General features: G+C 40.5%; 1 protein-coding gene across 3 annotated transcripts in view; it reads left to right on the top strand.

Moving 5' to 3' along the window:
* Positions 1–15,638, top strand: part of sema6a (sema domain, transmembrane domain (TM), and cytoplasmic domain, (semaphorin) 6A) — a 103,465-nt gene extending 87,827 nt beyond the window's left edge. For 2 of the 3 annotated variants that reach the window (XM_040050308.1, XM_040050307.1), the window contains exons 18-19: positions 999–1,178; positions 12,444–15,638. In XM_040050308.1, the coding sequence (XP_039906242.1) occupies positions 999–1,178; positions 12,444–13,606 (1,343 nt within the window). In that variant the 3' untranslated portion in view covers positions 13,607–15,638. The remainder of the gene's footprint in view (positions 1–998; positions 1,179–12,443) is intronic. The other variant, XM_040050309.1, reaches the window with a different exon arrangement.
* Positions 15,639–19,442: the final 3,804 nt, after the last annotated feature.

The raw sequence follows: 19,442 nt of genomic DNA, 5'->3' as shown, positions 1-19,442 counted from the left end.
GATGGTTTGGTTTTAATACAAACTCAAAGATAATTAAAGAATTAAGAGCAATGCAAAAACAGCAGCTTCTCCACCGCGCAGAGGATAGACATGTGTTTGTTTCAGAAACTGATAAAACACCTGCCAAAGAGTTTGACATTTTTATGCATGCCACACTTTTTCAGTTAAGTGTATTGAAGTATGTAAACACTATGTCATAACGATATGATATCCTATCTAAGCAGTGAAGACAAGATGAAAATAATTTGCATTCTGTGCAGTTACTTAACGTATTGTCTGAAAAAACCCTAATTATTAAATTGCATGTTTTTCTTTTGCACACTATTACATTCAGTAACTAAAAGCAGTGAATCTTAACGGTCTGGAACTAGAGCTGCAAAATATTTAGGATTTTGGCTTGAAAATGATTTAAAAAATGGTTGCAGAATGAATATTAATTTTCTTTCAGCTGCTGTTTAATACAGACTGCAATTTTGAGTTGGAGAAGCCATCGGTGCACATCGAAATGAATTAAACATTGCTCCAGAAATGATTGGAAAGCCAGATTTAAAGTTAGCTTGAGAAAAGGAGCAGGATGAACATGAGCAGAGTTAGAACCACTTTAGCTGGAGAAAAGTTACAGGCAGACTTCTTGACAGGAGCGATGGAAAAGAAATTTTGTCTCTTGTCCTTCATATCAAAGGCAGGCACCCTACGGTGATTGTAGAGAAATACAATTGTACTCTTTTCAACTGTGACGGGCCCAACAGTGTCAGTCAGAACAGGAGGGGGGAGAATGATAAAGATATAGAGACTCTGAGAATGACAGACGAATAGAAACACACACACATTCACTAATGAGTTGCCTAGGGTCACACTTTGTTGCCTTACACAGCCCAGCAAGTGTGTGTTAGTGTGTGTGTGTGTGTGTGTGTGTAAGCACCCCTGCTGTGCTTTCATGCACTGAATCTGTTCCCTGACTGCCACGAGAGTCAGTTAACCTGTGTTGTGTCCGGCAGGCCACCATCACCACCGTCACCACCACACCCTCTCCCTTCCCACCTCGGCCCTGCCTGAGGCCGCGGATGGCCCCCTGGGCCGGGGCCGCATGGTGGAGCGGAAGGACCCCCCCATGAGTTCAGACAAAGGGGAGGACCCCTACATGGCCGTACCCTCTCAGACTCAGCCAGAAGCCAATGGTAAGCCTTGGAACGTCACAATAGCAGTCAGTTTGGTCCATTGTCACCTGTGGCAAGGGAGGGGGAAGGGAGGGATAAAGGGGAAGGGAAGGGTTTGCGTAATTGAGATTTACGGCCGCCTAGCTGCTTCCAGCTGACGAAGTGTAGAGATGGCGGATCGCTTCCTCTCTAGGGGACAAATCGCTTCACACTGTGCACATAAACCCCCCACTGAAACATATGCGCACACATTTACATTTGTAGGTACATGCACATAGACATTCGGTGGTCATAAGGTAGCATATAGGCTATGTACACACCAACCTTCATGCACACACCACTCTGTAGGATGGATTTATTGTCCGTGGATTGTAATGCCCCACAGGAGATGTAATATCCAGACCATTACACTCTGAAAAGGAAGATGGCGATGTATTTATTTCCTCGGGAAGATGGCCCAGTCCCCAGCTCTGTCATGCTTTGCGACACGGTGACATGACATTGAACGCCCTTTTCTCCTGTGTTAACAACCTGCCTAATGCTGTACCGCCTCAAGGACGGCTCACTGGATAAATGAGTCAGAGTGAAAAGGGAGGAAGGGGAGGAGACGAGAGGGACAACCCACATCGTAGAGGGAAAGAAAAAAAGGTCACTGCGGTGCTGCCAATCCAGCCTGCTCTTTACTGTCACAGACAAAGCTTAGAAGCCATTACAGCAACATGCAACATGTTTCTGCTAGTTTGTGCGGTCCATGCTAACACAGGCATTACCCCGAAACATTAATTGAAATGACATTAATATTTTCATTCTGACTGTGGCCTGAAAGATGCAGTAGCATACTCTCTACAAACATACTAAATGTAAAGAAAGACAGAAAGATCAGCTAACGAGCGGAGTCTAAAATGTCTCCTTACTGAAGTCAGTGTTTAAAAAAAACATGCATGCCTCTTTCAGTTACCCAGGGCATAAATGCAGTTTCAACCTAAGAAAGAACGTACAGAATACTTTCTCATTCACAGGCTTGGAAGAGACTTTGAAGATGCTGAAGTGTTGACAAGTGAGATTGACGGGTTGATTTTACCTGCGCTGAATAAATACATTTCAAAAGAGTTTAAAAATACATGACGATATGACTCAAATGCAGTGTCTTCACAAGAGAACCATAAACTGGGGCTAGCTAAAGTCACTAGTGCACATTTTAAATGTCTCCTGTCTAGCAGTGATTGAAGCACGTCAGCTGGAAGCAGTTAAGCACCACTTGGTAGATCCAAGCACAATGGTGGCAGAGACTTCAGACAGCATGCCTACAACCAGCATCACAACATGCTGTCGCTCCCCTTGTTGCCTTTGCCTGAGCAGGTGTAACCCGACGAGGAATGGCAAGAAATGCTGAGAATCAAACGTAACGAGAGCCAAAGCTGTCTTACGGTAATAGCTTTTTCCAAGAATAACATTCTGATTTCGGGAGATTTGTGGGTAACTCCGTGCTCAGGTAACTGCAAGACGACTTCATATTTCAATACAATGCTTCCTGCTGTTGTTGTTTTTTTTTCTTTCTGTATGGTCATTTTTATTATTATTCTTATTATTATCATTTTATGAGACACTTTTGCAGCTTGTGTCACTATTTATCTGTTCAATTTTAGCTCTACAGCTTTTTCTTTTCCCTTCGTTATGAAAGTCGGCTCTGATGATATTTTTTTTCTTATTTTACTGATTTGCGTGGTTTCTTGTGAGCAGTTCTTGATATTTTGCATGGCTTGATCTCACACTACGTCTTTTTTTGCTATTTATATATTTGCCTTTCTTCCTGTGTTGATTGCTTTGATGGTATTAAGCACAGTTTTGCCTCCATACAGCTTAATGCTTTCAGCATGGCAAATTGAGCACCACAATCAAGAGTACTCATTTCCCGCTCCACCCATCCTTCCTCCTGTTCCTTCCTGTCTCCCTCAGTGTGATTGGCTTCAGGTGTCAACTGTACTGTGAAAACTTAGCAAACTGCATGTATGAGAGTGAAAACCCAAACATGAATAAGCTATATTAGAAAAAGAAAGCAAAGAAGTCATTTTATCGGCATTTTAATTGCAAAGCAACACATCCACGCAGCCTATTTTGCAGAAGAAATCGGGGATAAACATTTAACCGATCAATCTCAAGTTTATGCTTGAGTGAAAATGTATTAGCTCATATCCAAAGTCTTTTGCGAGCTTATTTGTGATTTAAAACAAATTACAATTACGTCCCTAACTTTTTCATTTGCAGTTGAGACATTGTGGAATCTTATCTGCTAATGAATATTACAGTGCTGCCAATATGTATTAGTCGAGCACCACCAGAGTAATTAGAAATGCTGCAAAGTGATGAGTATTTGCACGCGAATGATATTCAGCACCCAACAGCATCACTATCTGCCATTCCAGTGGGGCCATCACAGTAGTCAGGTGGCTGCTTGTGTTTCACAGTACATTTGAGCTCAGGGTCTGTTTGTGTGTCTGGGCATCATCTGTTATATTTTCTTCTACTTCTGTCATTCCACCATACACTCGTCGTCTGTCCTCCCGTCGCTCATCCAAACCCCAAAACCACCACCAGCTCTGCCTTTTCCACCATCTGCTGCCATTGTGATCAGTCTCCCTTCCACAGGACCTCTCATCTGACTGGGATGGCATGTTCCAAGGCTATACCTTACCTTAGCGCAAATTAATTCCTGAACCAATTTATGGAGAAACCTTCCTCAAATGTCCCCCCACCCTCTCTTCCTCCACCATCTCTGTATCTCTTCCTCTTCAGTTTCTCCCCTTGCAGTCTGCCTCTTCTCCAACTGTAGTCATATCTCTTCCCCCGTCTGCAGGAATGAATCCTTGCTCTGCTCCCCACTTTGCTCTCTCTCCTTTTTTTTCTACCTGTCTCCCTTTCTCTGGCAGGCTCAGATCTACCCACCTCATTCCCTACTTACATCCACCCCTCCCCCTTTAAACCCGACCTGTAGCCACCGCTGTGTTGCTCCAATTTATGGGTTCATTACAGCAGCTATCCAAGGGAAAAGGAAAGTGGAGAGGTGGAAGGAAAGGGGGATGGAGCGAGACAAGAGGGGAAAGAGACTTGGGAAATGAAGGGACTGAGGTACACATGATAAAGATTTATTAGACAGAACAGGGCAATAATGTAACATTGAACAAAGCGGTAAACAGACAGCAGGTGAATGAACTAGCTGAAAGATCTGAACAGAAAAGATGAGGGACAGGTGAATCAGAGAGGAAATAATATATTGTAGTTAAACAAAGTGAACAATATTGTTTCTCTCTATCCCTTTCAGTCTATATTTTATGCTTAGTTAGCTAACGCTAAAAGAGCTGAATGTGAAAAAAAGAATCAAACTGAACATCTGGTGAAACTGAAACAAATTGCTCTAAAAATACAGGATGTTGTCTGCAGTAATGTAGCATTTTCTGTGACTCAGGTTCTGAACAGTACGTGCTGATGCTTTTGAGAAGCAAAACATGAACAGCAAGCACTTATTACTTTTTACAGTTTAATATCACTTTTGCTAAATATTTAATTTTCAGTCATTAGTTAGCATATTGTTATGGTTAATTCAGTTAGGTTGCATTTACACTTGAACACTGGTTTCGTGTTAAAGTCTAGTTGGGCCACAACAAGAGTCTGGTAGTGATTAATCATGTTGAAGGTCTTTGTTAAAATAATAATTACATTAGCATTCCTGTAAACATGGGTATGGGAATTTCAGCCAAACTGATATCTTGTCATACTTCAAGACAGAAAACTGAATTCAGTTAAATTAACCTACAAATGCTTTTTACAGCATATTTATTTTTGTAAAACAAACAAACAATCAAACACCCAGATTATCAACAGAATAGATTTATTAATTACAATTAATAACAATAAAAGGTTTTCAAATTAAGTATTTTAGTTGTGGTCAACAAAATATGGCCACAATAGTCCAGTTCAGTTTTAACGTAAAGGCTTGTGTTAAGCTTTAGGGTCATGTTAAGGAACCCCAAGGAAGCCTTTAAAAAGTCAGCACCAACATGAAGCAGGAGACAGTTTAATTAATGAATTTACATAACCCCTAACCACCACAGATGTGGTAGCAAAAGGATGTGTAATAGAAGAAACTATTTTGGTTGCTCCCTTATATTCAATGGGTCAACTTATCATTTAGCTCCACGTGTTTGTTTTGGTGGTTTATTTTCCACTTTTTAAGTGAAAATAAAAACAACTTTAATAACACAACATGTATTAAAATTAGTAACAAAAACACATTAGTAATGTTCTAACAATAACAAACTGTACAAGTTTGATTTAAAGTGCTTAATGCTTTTTATAACAAATCTTATCCATGTTTCCTAACAGTCTTTTTTTATTTTGTTTGTTTTGTTTTTTTTATTAACTATTAATCCTGTGACTCCATAGTGTACTGGTTAACACATTGACGTAACACATAAAAGATCCCAGATTTTAGACCAGTAGAAACTAAATCCCGAGGATGGCTGCATATGCATATGGTGTGTAAACCATAAGACAAATAAGGGGGCAGCCAAAAGAAGCTTACTTATGAATATGTTATGTAGTCTAACTTCCTAATGATGTTCTTCATATTTTAATAAGACAATTATTATTTCCTTATTACCAATTAACTAATGTGTGGAGCTTGAAGTTAAGTGTTATCCCTTCAAGAAACTACGACTTGAGTGTAAAGTATAGCATATAGACATTTCTACACAAGCTTTAATGCCTGAGTATTACACATAATCCAGGCAACAAGTGCAATTCTTACTATAGACTAACTAAGAAAGTATTCAAAAGTAATAAGAGACTAAATGCAAGTATTAGGGGCCATAATTATCTGATGCAATGTTTTGCTCTGTTGTGTAGTACCATTAAGTATTGGTTTACCACACTGATTCAGAAGAGGAAACAGGACGAAGAAAACTTCTTTTTGGATTTAATGTGTTTCTTGTACAGCATTAAATTTTTATTTTTATTTTTTATTTTTAATGTTACAAAACAACAACTGTACTTTTCTAGCGTATGCTTTCCCTCAGTGTCAGGTTTTCACATTAATAGCTGTTGTCATCTGACAGCTGCTCTGCAAGGGTTATTTTCAGCTGCAGGCAGCTCTCTGACACCTGTGTGCCAAGGTGAGGCTGCTATGATAGAAGGAGAGTATGACCCTGCTCAGACAGGATTGCAGCACAATTCTTTCTATGACAGAAAGTCTTCAATTTGACTTCATCTCAGTTGCTGGAAAGCAGTTGACTGAACATCTCACCGTAGTTACTGGGGATGCCCTGTCAATCTTAAATGTTAACTTTATTTTCGCCAGGAAAAATGTTCAATTATGCAGCAGAGAAAATAGCACGTTTGTTTACAGTCAAACAATTGTTCCAAACATTACTGTATTGCACTCTATTTTATTAATTTTAATGATGCATAAGGATGGCTTTAACCATTGATTTGTCTTTATATTAGCTTTACAATTCATTCAAAAACAACTAGTGCTAAATAGATGAAGAGGGCATAGTCATATTCGCGAATGTGACCAGTAATGATCACCTTTTACCATGTAGCTGCGTTTCTTTTGCAACCTGTGAGCAACAAAAAAAAGATAAAAGATTATTTCCTTGGTTGTGTGATTATTATGGGTATGGCTCTTGTTTCAGAATGCCCTCTTTTGTAGGTGAGCCAAGAGGTTTTGAGGTAACAGAGGCTTAGACTTAGTTTACCACGAACTCTGCTCACTGTCAGATAATGCACTTGGCTCCTGAAGTTTTTAAGGAGCCTATGAGGTTTAGCAGATTTGGAAATTTAATGTTAGTAGTTTCATATGTCCTTGCAGTTGAATGATAGGATTAAGGTTAATCCTGTAAAGTAGGATGATAGGATTTAAGTTAAAAGTTTATGGAGTGGCCCTTTAGGGCAGGCTGAATGTCTCTGTGTGTGGCAAAGACTAAAAAAAATTTTAATTAAATGTTCCCACAACCCATGTTCCTGTCATTCCAACACCTTCGCAATTAAGTAGTGGATTTCGGTTCAGTGTTTCTTACTGGTCAAAGATTGGGCTGGATCTTTGTGAAGCAGATGAATTATTCGCAGCTCATTGTGAATCATAATAGAAACAGCGAACTGGATGCGTTCCCAGCATTACGCACTTCCCGGACTGACGTCAAGCCATAAGCCATAATTTCCTCCACTGATTAGCTTATTGTTCTCTCAAACTGCTTTTGTTTAAAACACACATTCGCTGCTTACTTTTCCACTTTTATGTTTTGGTTACGCTTTTTAATAAGTCCCCCTAACCGTTGACGGTTCGTACAAGAGCTTTGCTTTGTCTCTCGCCCATGTGAGACTGAATCTCATATCACTGCGGCTCATCCCTTTGTGCTCTTGAAGCTTGTCTAACCCACATTCAGCTGTCATTATTATACTTTGAACTGGATTTAAACAGTTATGTTCACGTTGTCCATGAGTGAGCCCTCATCAAGTAGATACAAGCCGAGGCTTTGTTCTCTTGTTGAGCACTAAAACATTTCTAAACAATTACCAATGGCTGCCTTTATGGATTCAATGAAATGCAATGCGTATTAGCACACACATAGCACTCCAGTGATACACAGAAGTCATTTTCTGCAGCCCACATGGTGAAATACACTTCGGTGGGTCACCAGCTGTATTACGGTGATTCATCGAGATTGAATATTAATTGAAAGAACTCGAGATTATAAACACGAATGCACACATAATTTAAAAGTCTACATTGTTTAAATAGTGACAAGCTGTTTTAACAGTTGCACTTAAACTCTAATGTGAGGGACCTTTTTGCGTTAGGTATATCAGCATGTAAAAATCTATCACCCAGTAATCCGAACGGGAGCGCTGTCAAGTCGAGGCATCAAATAGCTGATGAAAAATGGGATGTTTAATTTATGCTGATATCTTGTGACTATTAAATATTACAGTTTGTATGCAGGGAGTTGGATAGGTTAGTACATCAATGTTAATACCTCAGGTGCTGAATAACATAATTAGGGGTTTAATTATATCTTAACTCGCTCATCAGTATGCATTGCTCCGACTCAGGATTGTCTGATGAATGCTTTAATATTGAATAACACCATTAATGCAAGTGGCTCTTAACCCAAACATACACAAGACTTAATGGGATAATTTGCTAACAGGGAATTTAAATAGAAGTTAATGAATTGTTGTCACCATCCAAATACCAGTGTCCTTTTTAAAAGATGACAACAAACTGGTTCCTAATGAAAAAATAGGGCGTTTTTCGAGCTCTCGCGTCAGAGTAAATAAATGCACACCACTTAACATTATCTGCTTTTTCATCCTTCCTTCTGTCTGTAGTCGGTAAAGTCCACTGTTTCATCTTTCAGCGAGTGAAGCATAGTAAGTAGCAGTTAAGTCCAATTAAGATTTTTATCATTTTGCAGACAATGTCTTTATGCAGTCGCTCGCAGTCAGAGGTTAGTGCCCTCTCTGTAACCCCTCTGTGATTTTTAACTACCTTTGAAGTTTTCTTTGCAACAACACAAAGACAAGCTCTGTGGGCTTAAGTCAGTTGGTGCGTCTCAAAAGATTAAAAGAGTGGAAGAGCATCTGTGTGTGTCAGACAGATAGAGAGAGCATTCACAAGTTCCAGTCACAATAGATTACAATGTTTCTGATTTATAAGTAAGTGTTGCCGACCCGGCCTGTTTTGACAGCAAGACATATCTGAGTATCTGAGATATGTGTTTAATATCTGAATGTTGAGGCTCGAGGCGGTGTGAAATTCAAATCAATTCATCCGCTGAGAGAAGTGTTGAACTGCAGGATGCCTTATGATGCATTCTGGGGGCGAGGCAAGAGCGAAACCAGAAGATTATAAGTCACTGTATAGTCAGAACCTCAACAAGATGAGACTAAAGCGGAAAATCTGTGAGTTTTAGCAACACTTTGATACTTTTCAAGGTCAAGTAGTGGAAGTTTTAGAAAGTTTACAAAGATCACAAATGATCAGAAATGAGCGGCATAGCCATCTTGATTCAAAACCCTGAGGTCCCGTGATTCAACTGAGACGGCCTTGGTGTCCTCTGTGGCAACTTTCATCCTCTTTGATGTCAAGATGAGAAACAATTCCTCACTTGAAAGATGGAAGTCTTCAAAGTTTAGCTTTTTTTTTTCTTTGTGTTTTACCCGAGGCCTTGGGCTAAGTACCTTCTGGAAATGTCTGCGTGTGCAGGAGAAGTGAGTGATGGAGGAAGGAGAGGAGAAAAAGAATAAAAGCTTCAAAAGAAAAAAAAAAGGAGCCTTACAGGGCAGGTTAAATAGGGTTTTAACTTTAGCTCACACACCCACGAGAGAAGACAAAGATCCAGCTCCACAGTTCACCTCCTTCACCAGAATGGACAACCACTTGGCTCTGCCGCCCTCCGGCTTTGTTATTCAATATGAAGTCCAAACGCTCAATCGCAGAAAGTTAGCCTTTAGCAGTTATAAATTCACTGTCATGAAAATTCATAACAGTTTTGATTTCCTCTTTTCAGCTTCAATGTGAGCTCCACAGACAGAGACATATGAAAGTATTTACTTTTAACAAGGATTATGGAAAAACGAGAGATTTGCCAATGTATTTGTTTATGCTTGCACTTTTATTTTCCTACATAACTGTCCTTTGGAGATTTCCAGGTCTCCTGATCTCAAGTGAAACTGAATTCCTTCCGTGTTCGCTGAAATATTTAACCCAGCAACTCTCAAAGAGCAGCCAGCCCCCACCGCCGTTGTTGTTTCTGCTAAAGGGTGATAACTTAGAAAGATCACAAGGTTGTAATTACAGCCTTCCCGGTCTCCACTGAATTGAACACTTACCATATGGAGGCTGAATGGTGTGAAAGAAAAAGAAAGTCAAAAAAGTGATTCATTGTTTCTGCAAAGGAGAGAAGTGGCAGAAAGTGTGAATGAAAGATCTAAGTGAGGACAGTGGAAAGTCAAAGTTAAAGATAGCAGCGCAGAAAAGTATCTCTCTCGTTCTCAGATGTTACAGGATGAGATGGGAAGCAGATGTTTCATCAGACAGGCCGGCCATTTGATCACGCAAGTTCGCAGCGTAACACTCGTCAAACGTGGATGCTGCGCTGCAGATAACGCTCATCACTTCTCACACTATCCACACGGCTGAGCGTGTCCTCGATAAGGAAAGGTTTTGGCCGGGAAAGATGCTTTTTTAAACCTTTTGTTTAACTTTTAGTGAGTTATGGCTGTGCTGCATGTTGTCAGCACTCTATTAAGGAGAAAAGTGAAGTTTTGTTTTTACAATAAATGAGGAATGATCTGGGTAAATGTAAGTGTCCTTTCTTATCCAGGTTGAGCTTCAAAGTCCAGACAGAGACTAAAGAGTGCTTAACTCCGGCTTGGAAAAAGGGGCTTTAACTCATGTTGTTGGGCTAATGAAGTATGACTGCAGCGAGTGAGATTATGGATGTTAGTTTAAGACAGTGTGGATTTCAGATCCATGAGAAAAGATTACCATGCTTTCTCTGTGTCTGTGTTATGTCTCACTGAGGAAATGCAGAAAGAAGATACTCTCCAAGTACATCCTCAGTGACACCACTGAGCTGAAAAGCCAAACATGATTACCCAGCTCCTTCAGGATTTCGGAGAATTATTGGAACTAATGTTTGTTCTGTGGAAACTGCTTTTGAAAAATTACAGGGCAAATTGAAAAATTTGCAAGGAAGACGAAGAAAGTGACTCGTGAAGACGGCAAACTGTAAAAGGACGAAATTACTTGTTGCTTGTTGACAACTGTTGTTCAGCTTGCCTGTGAACAAATGTTTATATTCATGCAGCCACTGTATATTTCATTATCTGCAATAATACTCAGGCAGTCAGCAAAAACTGAATTTCAAAATATCAGAAAAAAAAGATTAACAAGACAGTCTGAAGTTGGCAGCAGAAATATTTTATTAATGCACTTCAGTAAGAGCAATCTCAAAGAAGTGAAACAAAAGGAACAAAAAACACATTTTCATCCAATTTTTCCACCTGTAGCTGGATTAGTACTAAATGAAAATGTCTGATTTGTAAAAGCTGTTGTACAAATCATATCACCCACCTACTGCTTATTTTAGAACACCGATTCATTGTAAACAAACCTCCTCTGTACAGGAAAGACTCACGGATATCAGCTTAAATTACTTCACATACATTCCAGCTTGTTTTGGATTTTTTTTCCAGCATTTTGGGGTAAAGATTCCTCAGTGTTGAGGAATCTATACATGCCTTACACATGTGAAACTGAGTCACGTTGCGGAGACGAGCGATGCCCCTGCTGTAGCCCCTTTACACGATAGAGCCCACCTGCCTAATCCTCTATCTGTGGTAACTGATCTGTACGGGCCACAGGTCATGTGTGAAGGCATTATAAATCTCTCGGCTGTGGACCGGTGTGTTTAACCCAAAGAATAGTGTGCTGCATTAGATGTCTGCGTTCATCCACAGGCTGCAGGCTATCATCTTTGAGCATGCATGTGTGGGAGGTGCATGTGTCCACGCTCGTGTGTGCGTGCGTGCAGTCTGTTGTTGACCCTGTTTTATTAAATACAACCTGCCGCTCCCGCTCACCCACCGCTAAAATGCTCCATAGCATCCTTTATTGAATTATCTTTTATTTGGCCGTATCACAGTGCGTCTTTGCCAGTCTTTGAAAGTGGCGCTTTCATAAGACACTGATGACACAGCTCATTGGATTTAGCGCCTAATCAGAGGCTTTTTAATGTATTCGCTGTGATTCATGAGATTGGATCCAAGCTTTATGAAAAGTCTTCCATTTGCATCTATGAGAAGAAAGGGCTCGGGTATTTCAGGTTCCTTTATCGGAGCTCATATCTTTTTTCATTTCAGCAGAAGGTTTTATCTGGGATTTAAAATGTGAATCATAATCACCCCTCCAAAACACATTTTCACTCTGAGATTGGATTTTGGGGGAAACACTGAATCTTGATACTTGAAGCTACAATTTTGAATAGATGTTTCCTATGATGGAATAAATCCTTCTGCATTTGCATGTTTTTCGTGAAATTATTTAAACCGTTAATCTTTTTGCCCAGAAGATATCTTAATTATTGTAACTGTTTTTTATGTTTTGCTTCATCTTTTAAGAAGAATCTTTTCCAACATCTCTTTTATTTTCTTTGAAACAATTGGCTTCAAAGCATCTCTTTTTTAGTCTGCCTGTCTGAATGTCATCTCTGTGTCTCTCTGCAGGCGTGATCCGTGAGAGCTACCAGAAGGGTCGTGACCAGCTGGTTCCTGTAACCCTCTTGGCCATCGCCGTTATCCTAGCATTTGCCATGGGCGCCATCTTTTCTGGCATCATTGTCTACTGCGTCTGTGACCATCGTCGTCGAGACATGGACCTGACGGGCCGTAAAGAAAAGGACACCCACCACCTCCACTCCCGCCGGGGATCCATGAACAGCGTAACCAAGCTGACGGGTCTGTTTGAGACGCAGGCCAAAGAAGGTCGCCCCGAGGCAATTCTCACACCTTTGATGCACAATGGAAGACTGACGCCAAATGGGAAGATGCTCATAAAAGCAGACCAACACCACCTGGACCTTGCGGCTCTGCCAACACCTGAATCCACCCCCATGCAGCCGCGTCGTAAGCCCAGCCGGGGAAGCCGTGAGTGGGAGAGAAACCAGAACCTCATCAACGCGTGCACCAAGGACATGCCACCAATGGGGTCACCTGTTATCTCTACCGACCTGCCGCTGAGGGCCTCACCAGGGCACATCCCTAGCGTTGTAGTCCTACCTTTGCAGCAGCATCAGCACCAGCTTCAGCCTCATCTGCAACAGCACCAGCAGTCCTACCAACATGAGTATGTGGAGCAGCCCCATCACAGTGATATGAGCATGGGCCACGGTGTACTGGACGACCAGGGGGCTACCCTGGAGTACAAGACAAGCAAGAGCCCGTGCCACAACCTCAACATGGCTGATCCAGATGCGGTGCTGCCACCTCGTGTGCCCCAGCGGGAGGCCTCTCTCACCATCCCACCTGCTGTCCCACAGATGGGCAAACGCCTGGAGGTCCACTCGTCAGTCTACGGGCTTCGGAAAGGATCAGCATCTGGTGCTTGTGGATCCTCCGCCCTCAAGAAACACAACACCAACTCCTCTAACTCCTCCCATTTGGCGAGACATCACAGCTTCAACCGTGTTGAGACTCCACCACCTGCACCTCAGAGGGTGGACTCCATACAAATGACAGCACAGGGCATATCTCTGTCAAGGCAGCCTGGAATGAGCTCCTACGGATCACTGCCTCGAACGGGCGTCAAATATCTCAAGCCTGATGTCCCCCCCAAACCCTCTGTAGTCTCGCTCTCCACAAAAGTCAAGTCCAGTGACTCTGGCACATAGTTGGGTTGTTAGCCTGTCGGTCCAATGTGAACAGACAGTAGTGAAAGGCGTTTTCTGGCAGAGAGAAAAAACAGGGAATACTGTACAACTTGCATCTCCTTTTTGTGTTTTTGTTTGTTTTTTGGTGTACAGTACAGTGGAAATGCAACACAGTTTTTTTTCTTAAAGAAAACACTTTCTTTTTATATAAATATGTAAATATTATACCATGGTTGTTGTCGGTTGTGGCAGTCATCGAGCTCATGCTCTGGCTGGCACACAGCTCCTCTGTAAACACACATGGGAACATGTGCTACTGAAAAAGAAGATGATGCTTGTCCTGAATATTTCATCCATTGGCACCCTGTAGCATTCAAGACAGTGGCTCTCTTGTTTGTGGTGTCTTTGTTTACTGAGACTTGATTCGATACTTCGTCATGCTGGTAAAAGCACACACGAAGACGTCACAAGGGGGTTGGAGAATAATTGTTGTACAATACCTTGAGGACAGGAGGATCTGAGCAAACAAGCACTCAGAGAGAACGAGTTCGGACTGAAAGGACAGACAGCTGCCTGAGTTCTGGCGGAAACTGTGAAAAGCCTCTCAGTGTTACAGCAATCAAGTCCTGCCTGGGCATGACTGAAAGCCTGGGTCAGAAGAATCTTCTACTGTACTGGTGACTGAATAACACATGACTGTTAATACTAATAGCTTGTTGTATTTATTTTTATTAAGTGCTTTTGAAAAACAAACAGACTGACTTTCTAGGCTTGGAGAGAAAGAGGACAAAGAAGAGATCTTTTAATATTAATTAATCAAGAGTGAGGAAGAAAATATTTAAAGTCATTAAACTGGAGCCAGTAGAACTTTCTTAATGACTAAAGTTCAACTAGGTCTTACTGTGTGCTCAGTGGGACCTGCAGCTTGAGAATATACGTGACCTCTGTGACGACGAGGAGATATTTATTTAAACTGTGCCAGACCAGGACTTTTACTTTTACGGACCAGAATCTCCTTTGTTTTAGACCAATCATTTAAGAAAAAAAAAGAAAAGAAATCCTGAACCTCACCCTTTCACTCCTGCAATCAGCACTGTGGTTTTGTGTGAGTCCCAAACATTTGTCCTGATTGGTTGTTGGCTTACTGGTGCCATCACAGCTCACTGTTGCATGTTGCAAATATAAGAGAAGCAGCTGCAGCAACCGCACGGGGGGATCTGCATACAAAAGGAAGCTGTAAGTGAGGCTGCAAGCAAACGAGCGGTGCCTCCATCTTGGAACGTATCGTCTTTTCTAGCGGCGTCACGCGGAAGAGCGGGCGAAAAAAAGGAAATTATAGGAACATCTGTCTTGCCTGCTTCTTTTTCCACATGTAAATTTGTGCCTTACACCCTGAAGTAGTGACAATGTTTTCTTTAATAGCTGTTAACTCTGTCTCCTTGTTGTATTTTTTTATTTTCTTTTATTTTCTTATGTCATGATATTTCCCTTGTTTGATAAAAATGCAATTAAAGAATGTAGGTGTTATTGTTGTAATTCTGGTCCCTAGACAAAACACACTTACAGACCAGAGGGAAGAGAGGAAGGAGCAATTCCTTTCTTCATTCACACACTCTCGCTCTCTCTCGCTCTCTGGCACACACACATAAACACATGCACACACACACACACACACTCATCTTTGTGATTCATTTCTGATTGTGCCATTAATGCGCTTAAAACGACCCTTTATGTTGTGCTGGCAGTGTCGATAAAGACTTTGTGAGTGTTTTTCATTTCCTGTTTTATACAAAGTCCTGGTATTTGTTTTTACTTGTTTTTGGTGTTCGTTTGGAGTGATGGTTAATTGGTTAACGGAACAATTAACATTTGTTGCTTAAGGAGGCCAACGTAGGTGTATCTTCCCTTGGTGCACTGCGATAGCACCATAGCAAGCGTACAGTACGAGATACACGTGAACACCCAGCGTACTAACACGAGTCGAGGCTTCTTGCGCGCATTGAAACGTTCACTTGTTAGACGGTTGCATAAACAGGCTGGTTCCTGTGGAAAAGAAAAAAAAAAGATGACATTTTGAAACAACACTATTAAAAACTGTACATTATTTAACCCCCTTTTTGTAAGCGAACACAGTTTGGGAAGTTTAGAGATTTTTTTTTATTTTTATTTTGCCTCACTAACTCTCATTATCAAAGCCTTATGAATGGCTGAGAGTTTAACTAATCAGATGATTTCACTTCCTTTTTACTTGAGGGTTTTTATGGATCACCCCACACTGAAACACTTAAGTCATTGGAGCACTCCCTTAGTGTTGTATGTGTAGATAGGTTAAAGTTTTCTCGATATCAATATTCTTTCTGGAGGAAAGCCAAGAGTGTCTCAGTCCACAGCTCGAATAAGATTGACATGCAGGATCTGGGACCTGACTCGTGTACATAGATGCTCGAAGGGGATGGTTGCACGTGACGAGGTCATGGGCAATGGATTAGTTCAAAATATGAACCGAGAGGAACGCGTCCCATCTAAAACATGGTCCGGGATAAAGCTGCAACAGTTATAGCATCGATTAACTTGAAGCGAGGACCTTCAAAGTTCAGATAAGCATAGACGTGTGTTCACTCCAGACTTTCATAAAACTACTTTGCTTTAAATTAGTGTCTGAACACCTTACTTACACCCTCCGGTGCACTGAGTGCATGAACCAGCAACATTCCCACGCCTGGGGTAAGGCTTATCCTCAGCTGAGTATTTCTGGTTTTGAAATGCTCAGTTGCGTTGTCTCCCACCTGGATGAATTGTCATGTCCACACTGAATGTGAACAAGAGAACCTGTCTAGGTTTGAAGGTTAAATGTCCACATCCTGTGTAGACAAGTGCTTTTGGCTGTGGGTGCATTTATGATTCAGCAACATCAAGTGTTTTGATATTAGAGAAAAGTTGAGCGTTTTAAAGGCTGAAGGCTGCTGTGGACAGTGAGGTTCTTTGGTGTGTGCCTTTTTGTCTTTCACCCTTGTCATAATACACTGCTGTTAGATGCAAATCTACTCTCTTCTCAACTTCTCAAACTTTTGAACTTTGTAAGCTTGTAAGATATCGTGACGTCACAAAGTTTTTTGCCCTACTCTCTCCACTTCCTTAACATCTGATTCACAGCTTAATGTATGTTGTAAAGAAAAAAAAAGAACTCTTTAATTTAATGCAAAATGTAATAAAAAAAAAAGAAAATAAAATTCTTGTCATGAAGACTGTGATATGTCCTTGACTCTTTCCACTTGTTTCCTAGCCCGAGGTTATCTTTATTCTGGGAACATCTTTAGTTGCTGGATTTTGTGCAACACTGTCTGGGGAAAACCAAGCCTTGGTTTTGCCCAGGATTTAAATGTTCTTTTGATAGAAGATCCCTTTTAAGAAAATATTGTACTTTTATGACCTGAAGTACACTATTCTATTTTTGCTTGTAATACCACCACCAACCCCTTGAGATCTGACAAACATTTCCTACAAAGCAAGCGTGAGCTGATAAAAGGAAACTTAAATTTAAGTAGTTCTCAACTTCATTATAGATAAGTGAAAAAAGAGAAAGGTTATGAGCAGAGGGAAGAAGCCTGTACTCCATTTCTATGGTTGATCATGTTGGTTAAATGAAGCAGGCAGCTTGATGGACTGAAAGCAGATTTCTGTATGCAGGTTGGTACTCTGAGCACTCCAAATGACCTTTAAACCTAGAAGGAGCTCGGCCCATTATACTTTTGGTGTAATCCATTTGATGCCATACAGGCAATCAACAGAATTCTTCACAGATGTTCTGAAGGCAAATGAAATAGAGAGATTTCTTTCACTTCCATTCAAAAACCTTGCAAGTTTTGTGTACGTGGACTTTTAAGTGAAATCAATTCAATCCCTTCTCGAGGGCAGAGTCAGATGGCTCGACTTTGGAAACGCAGATAAAAGCATTACCTGTTAACTTCTCAAAATGACAGTAATCAATATTGTTATCAAATGACTATGAGAGGCAGGTGGACACTAGAGATTAACCCACAGAGAGTGATCCCCCAAATCCATTCACAGTATCCCATCAGCCCACAGAGTACTACAATGTCTTGGAGTTACTACTAAAATAAAAGTAATATATTACACATTACTTATTACCTCTCTTTAAAACAATGTGGTATATAACCTAATGACTCAATGAAGAAAATAATTTGTTACACTACTTGTTACATTAATTTCATATATTGCTCTGTAATTAATATCAAGCTAATGCTTCAGCGGAAAGTCTATCTGTAACTTACAACATATGAAGAAATCCTTCTTAACCCTACGCTGTAACCCTCAGCACAACCTGACGTGCACTTCTCGAGAAATGTAACTAAACGTGAGGTCAACGCAGCAACGACTCTGACTGGCGTAGAAGAGGGTTGCAGGCTTAACAGGGGTTTCCAGTTACTTCGTAAGTTACGACATAGATAATGACACAAATCTTCATCATAACAAAGAACATTCAAGATTTTTGTTCTAGTGTTTTATTTTTTGCTTCTAGTGCTTAAGGTTGAACACAAAAGTCAACAACACAAGGAAAAGTTTATCCTTACAAAGAGTCGAGTTGGAGTCAGCAGAATGTTTCCATTTTGGACACCGATTGCATTTTACATCACACTCTTGTCCTTTTGTACAATAACGATAAATTTAATTTCCACATCTCCAGACCTCAGAGGTTGTGGACGACATCATCATTTTCTTCACCATGAACTAACATCAGCTGTTTGTAGTGCAGGAAAAAACAGTCATGTTTGATGTTTTTATTGGGTTTTTTTTCCTATCATACCATCATTCAGATAATTGAAGAACCTTTATAATGGAAGTAAGAACATAATTCTATCTCCAGTGTAATTACAGTATTCAGTACAGTTACATTACCACGTTACTGAAAAATATAATGTGATTTCAGTAATGCTGTACTTTTGAATGCACTGACTTTAATTTATGTTTTTTTCAGGCACATATCTTGTTTTATCAACAGCACTAAAAACTAACATTAGAGTCCATTTTCTTAGCGCATATAAACCAATATAAAAAGAGGTCAAATAATGGACTTGCAATTATCAAGTGTACATGAACACTGTGAACTATATTGTCTTGCAATTTTGAATAAGACTCAAACATGATTCCCAAGATTCTAACACATGTTATGTTTTATGCTGTCATGATTTTTCACAGTGTCTCTCTGGTTCCCTGAAGGTTCTCTTTATTGAGTTAAATAATGTTTAAGGGCATGCTTAATTCAAGCCATCACTCAGTAGTATCAGGTGGATGATTTGTGTAAGAGATTATTGTTTTTCAGTGCATGAGAATGAATCAAGGCATCAGATGAGCCTTCTTAGGTTTCACATAAAAGGAGACAAAGGAGAAAACCACAGTTCAAAACTTCACCTCAAATTCCCCTACTGACAGTCAGTCTGACCTTATAATACCTGCAGTATAACTTTCATTAGATTCCTCACTCACAGATCATGAAAACAAATCTCATTACCTGCAGATGATCACTGCTGACTAACACTGACCAGAAAAGCTCCCATTTCAAATAAGGGTCTCCAGTTTCGCACTCTAGCACTTTTTTCTTACTGCTTTGTCATGAAATGTGGCTTTGGCATGTAGTTTGACACTCTGCCTTTGATCTTGAGGTGAGTCACGAGTCTCAATCATTGGTATAAGTCAGCCTTTGCATGGAGATCAGATAACCAGGATGCGGTGTAGCTAATGAGGCCTGTCGCTGCCTTCACAATGCTGCATTGTGAAGTTTCCTTTCAGGCACCCCTGTGTTGTTGCACTACTCAGAGATCAAGATTCAGATATTCAC

This window comes from Simochromis diagramma, unplaced genomic scaffold (genome assembly GCF_900408965.1).
Source record: "Simochromis diagramma unplaced genomic scaffold, fSimDia1.1 OVJJ01000131.1, whole genome shotgun sequence".
Lineage (NCBI taxonomy): Eukaryota > Metazoa > Chordata > Actinopteri > Cichliformes > Cichlidae > Simochromis > Simochromis diagramma.
The sequence above is the reverse complement of the archived record's forward strand: the minus strand, read 5'-3'. Positions and strand labels throughout refer to the sequence as shown.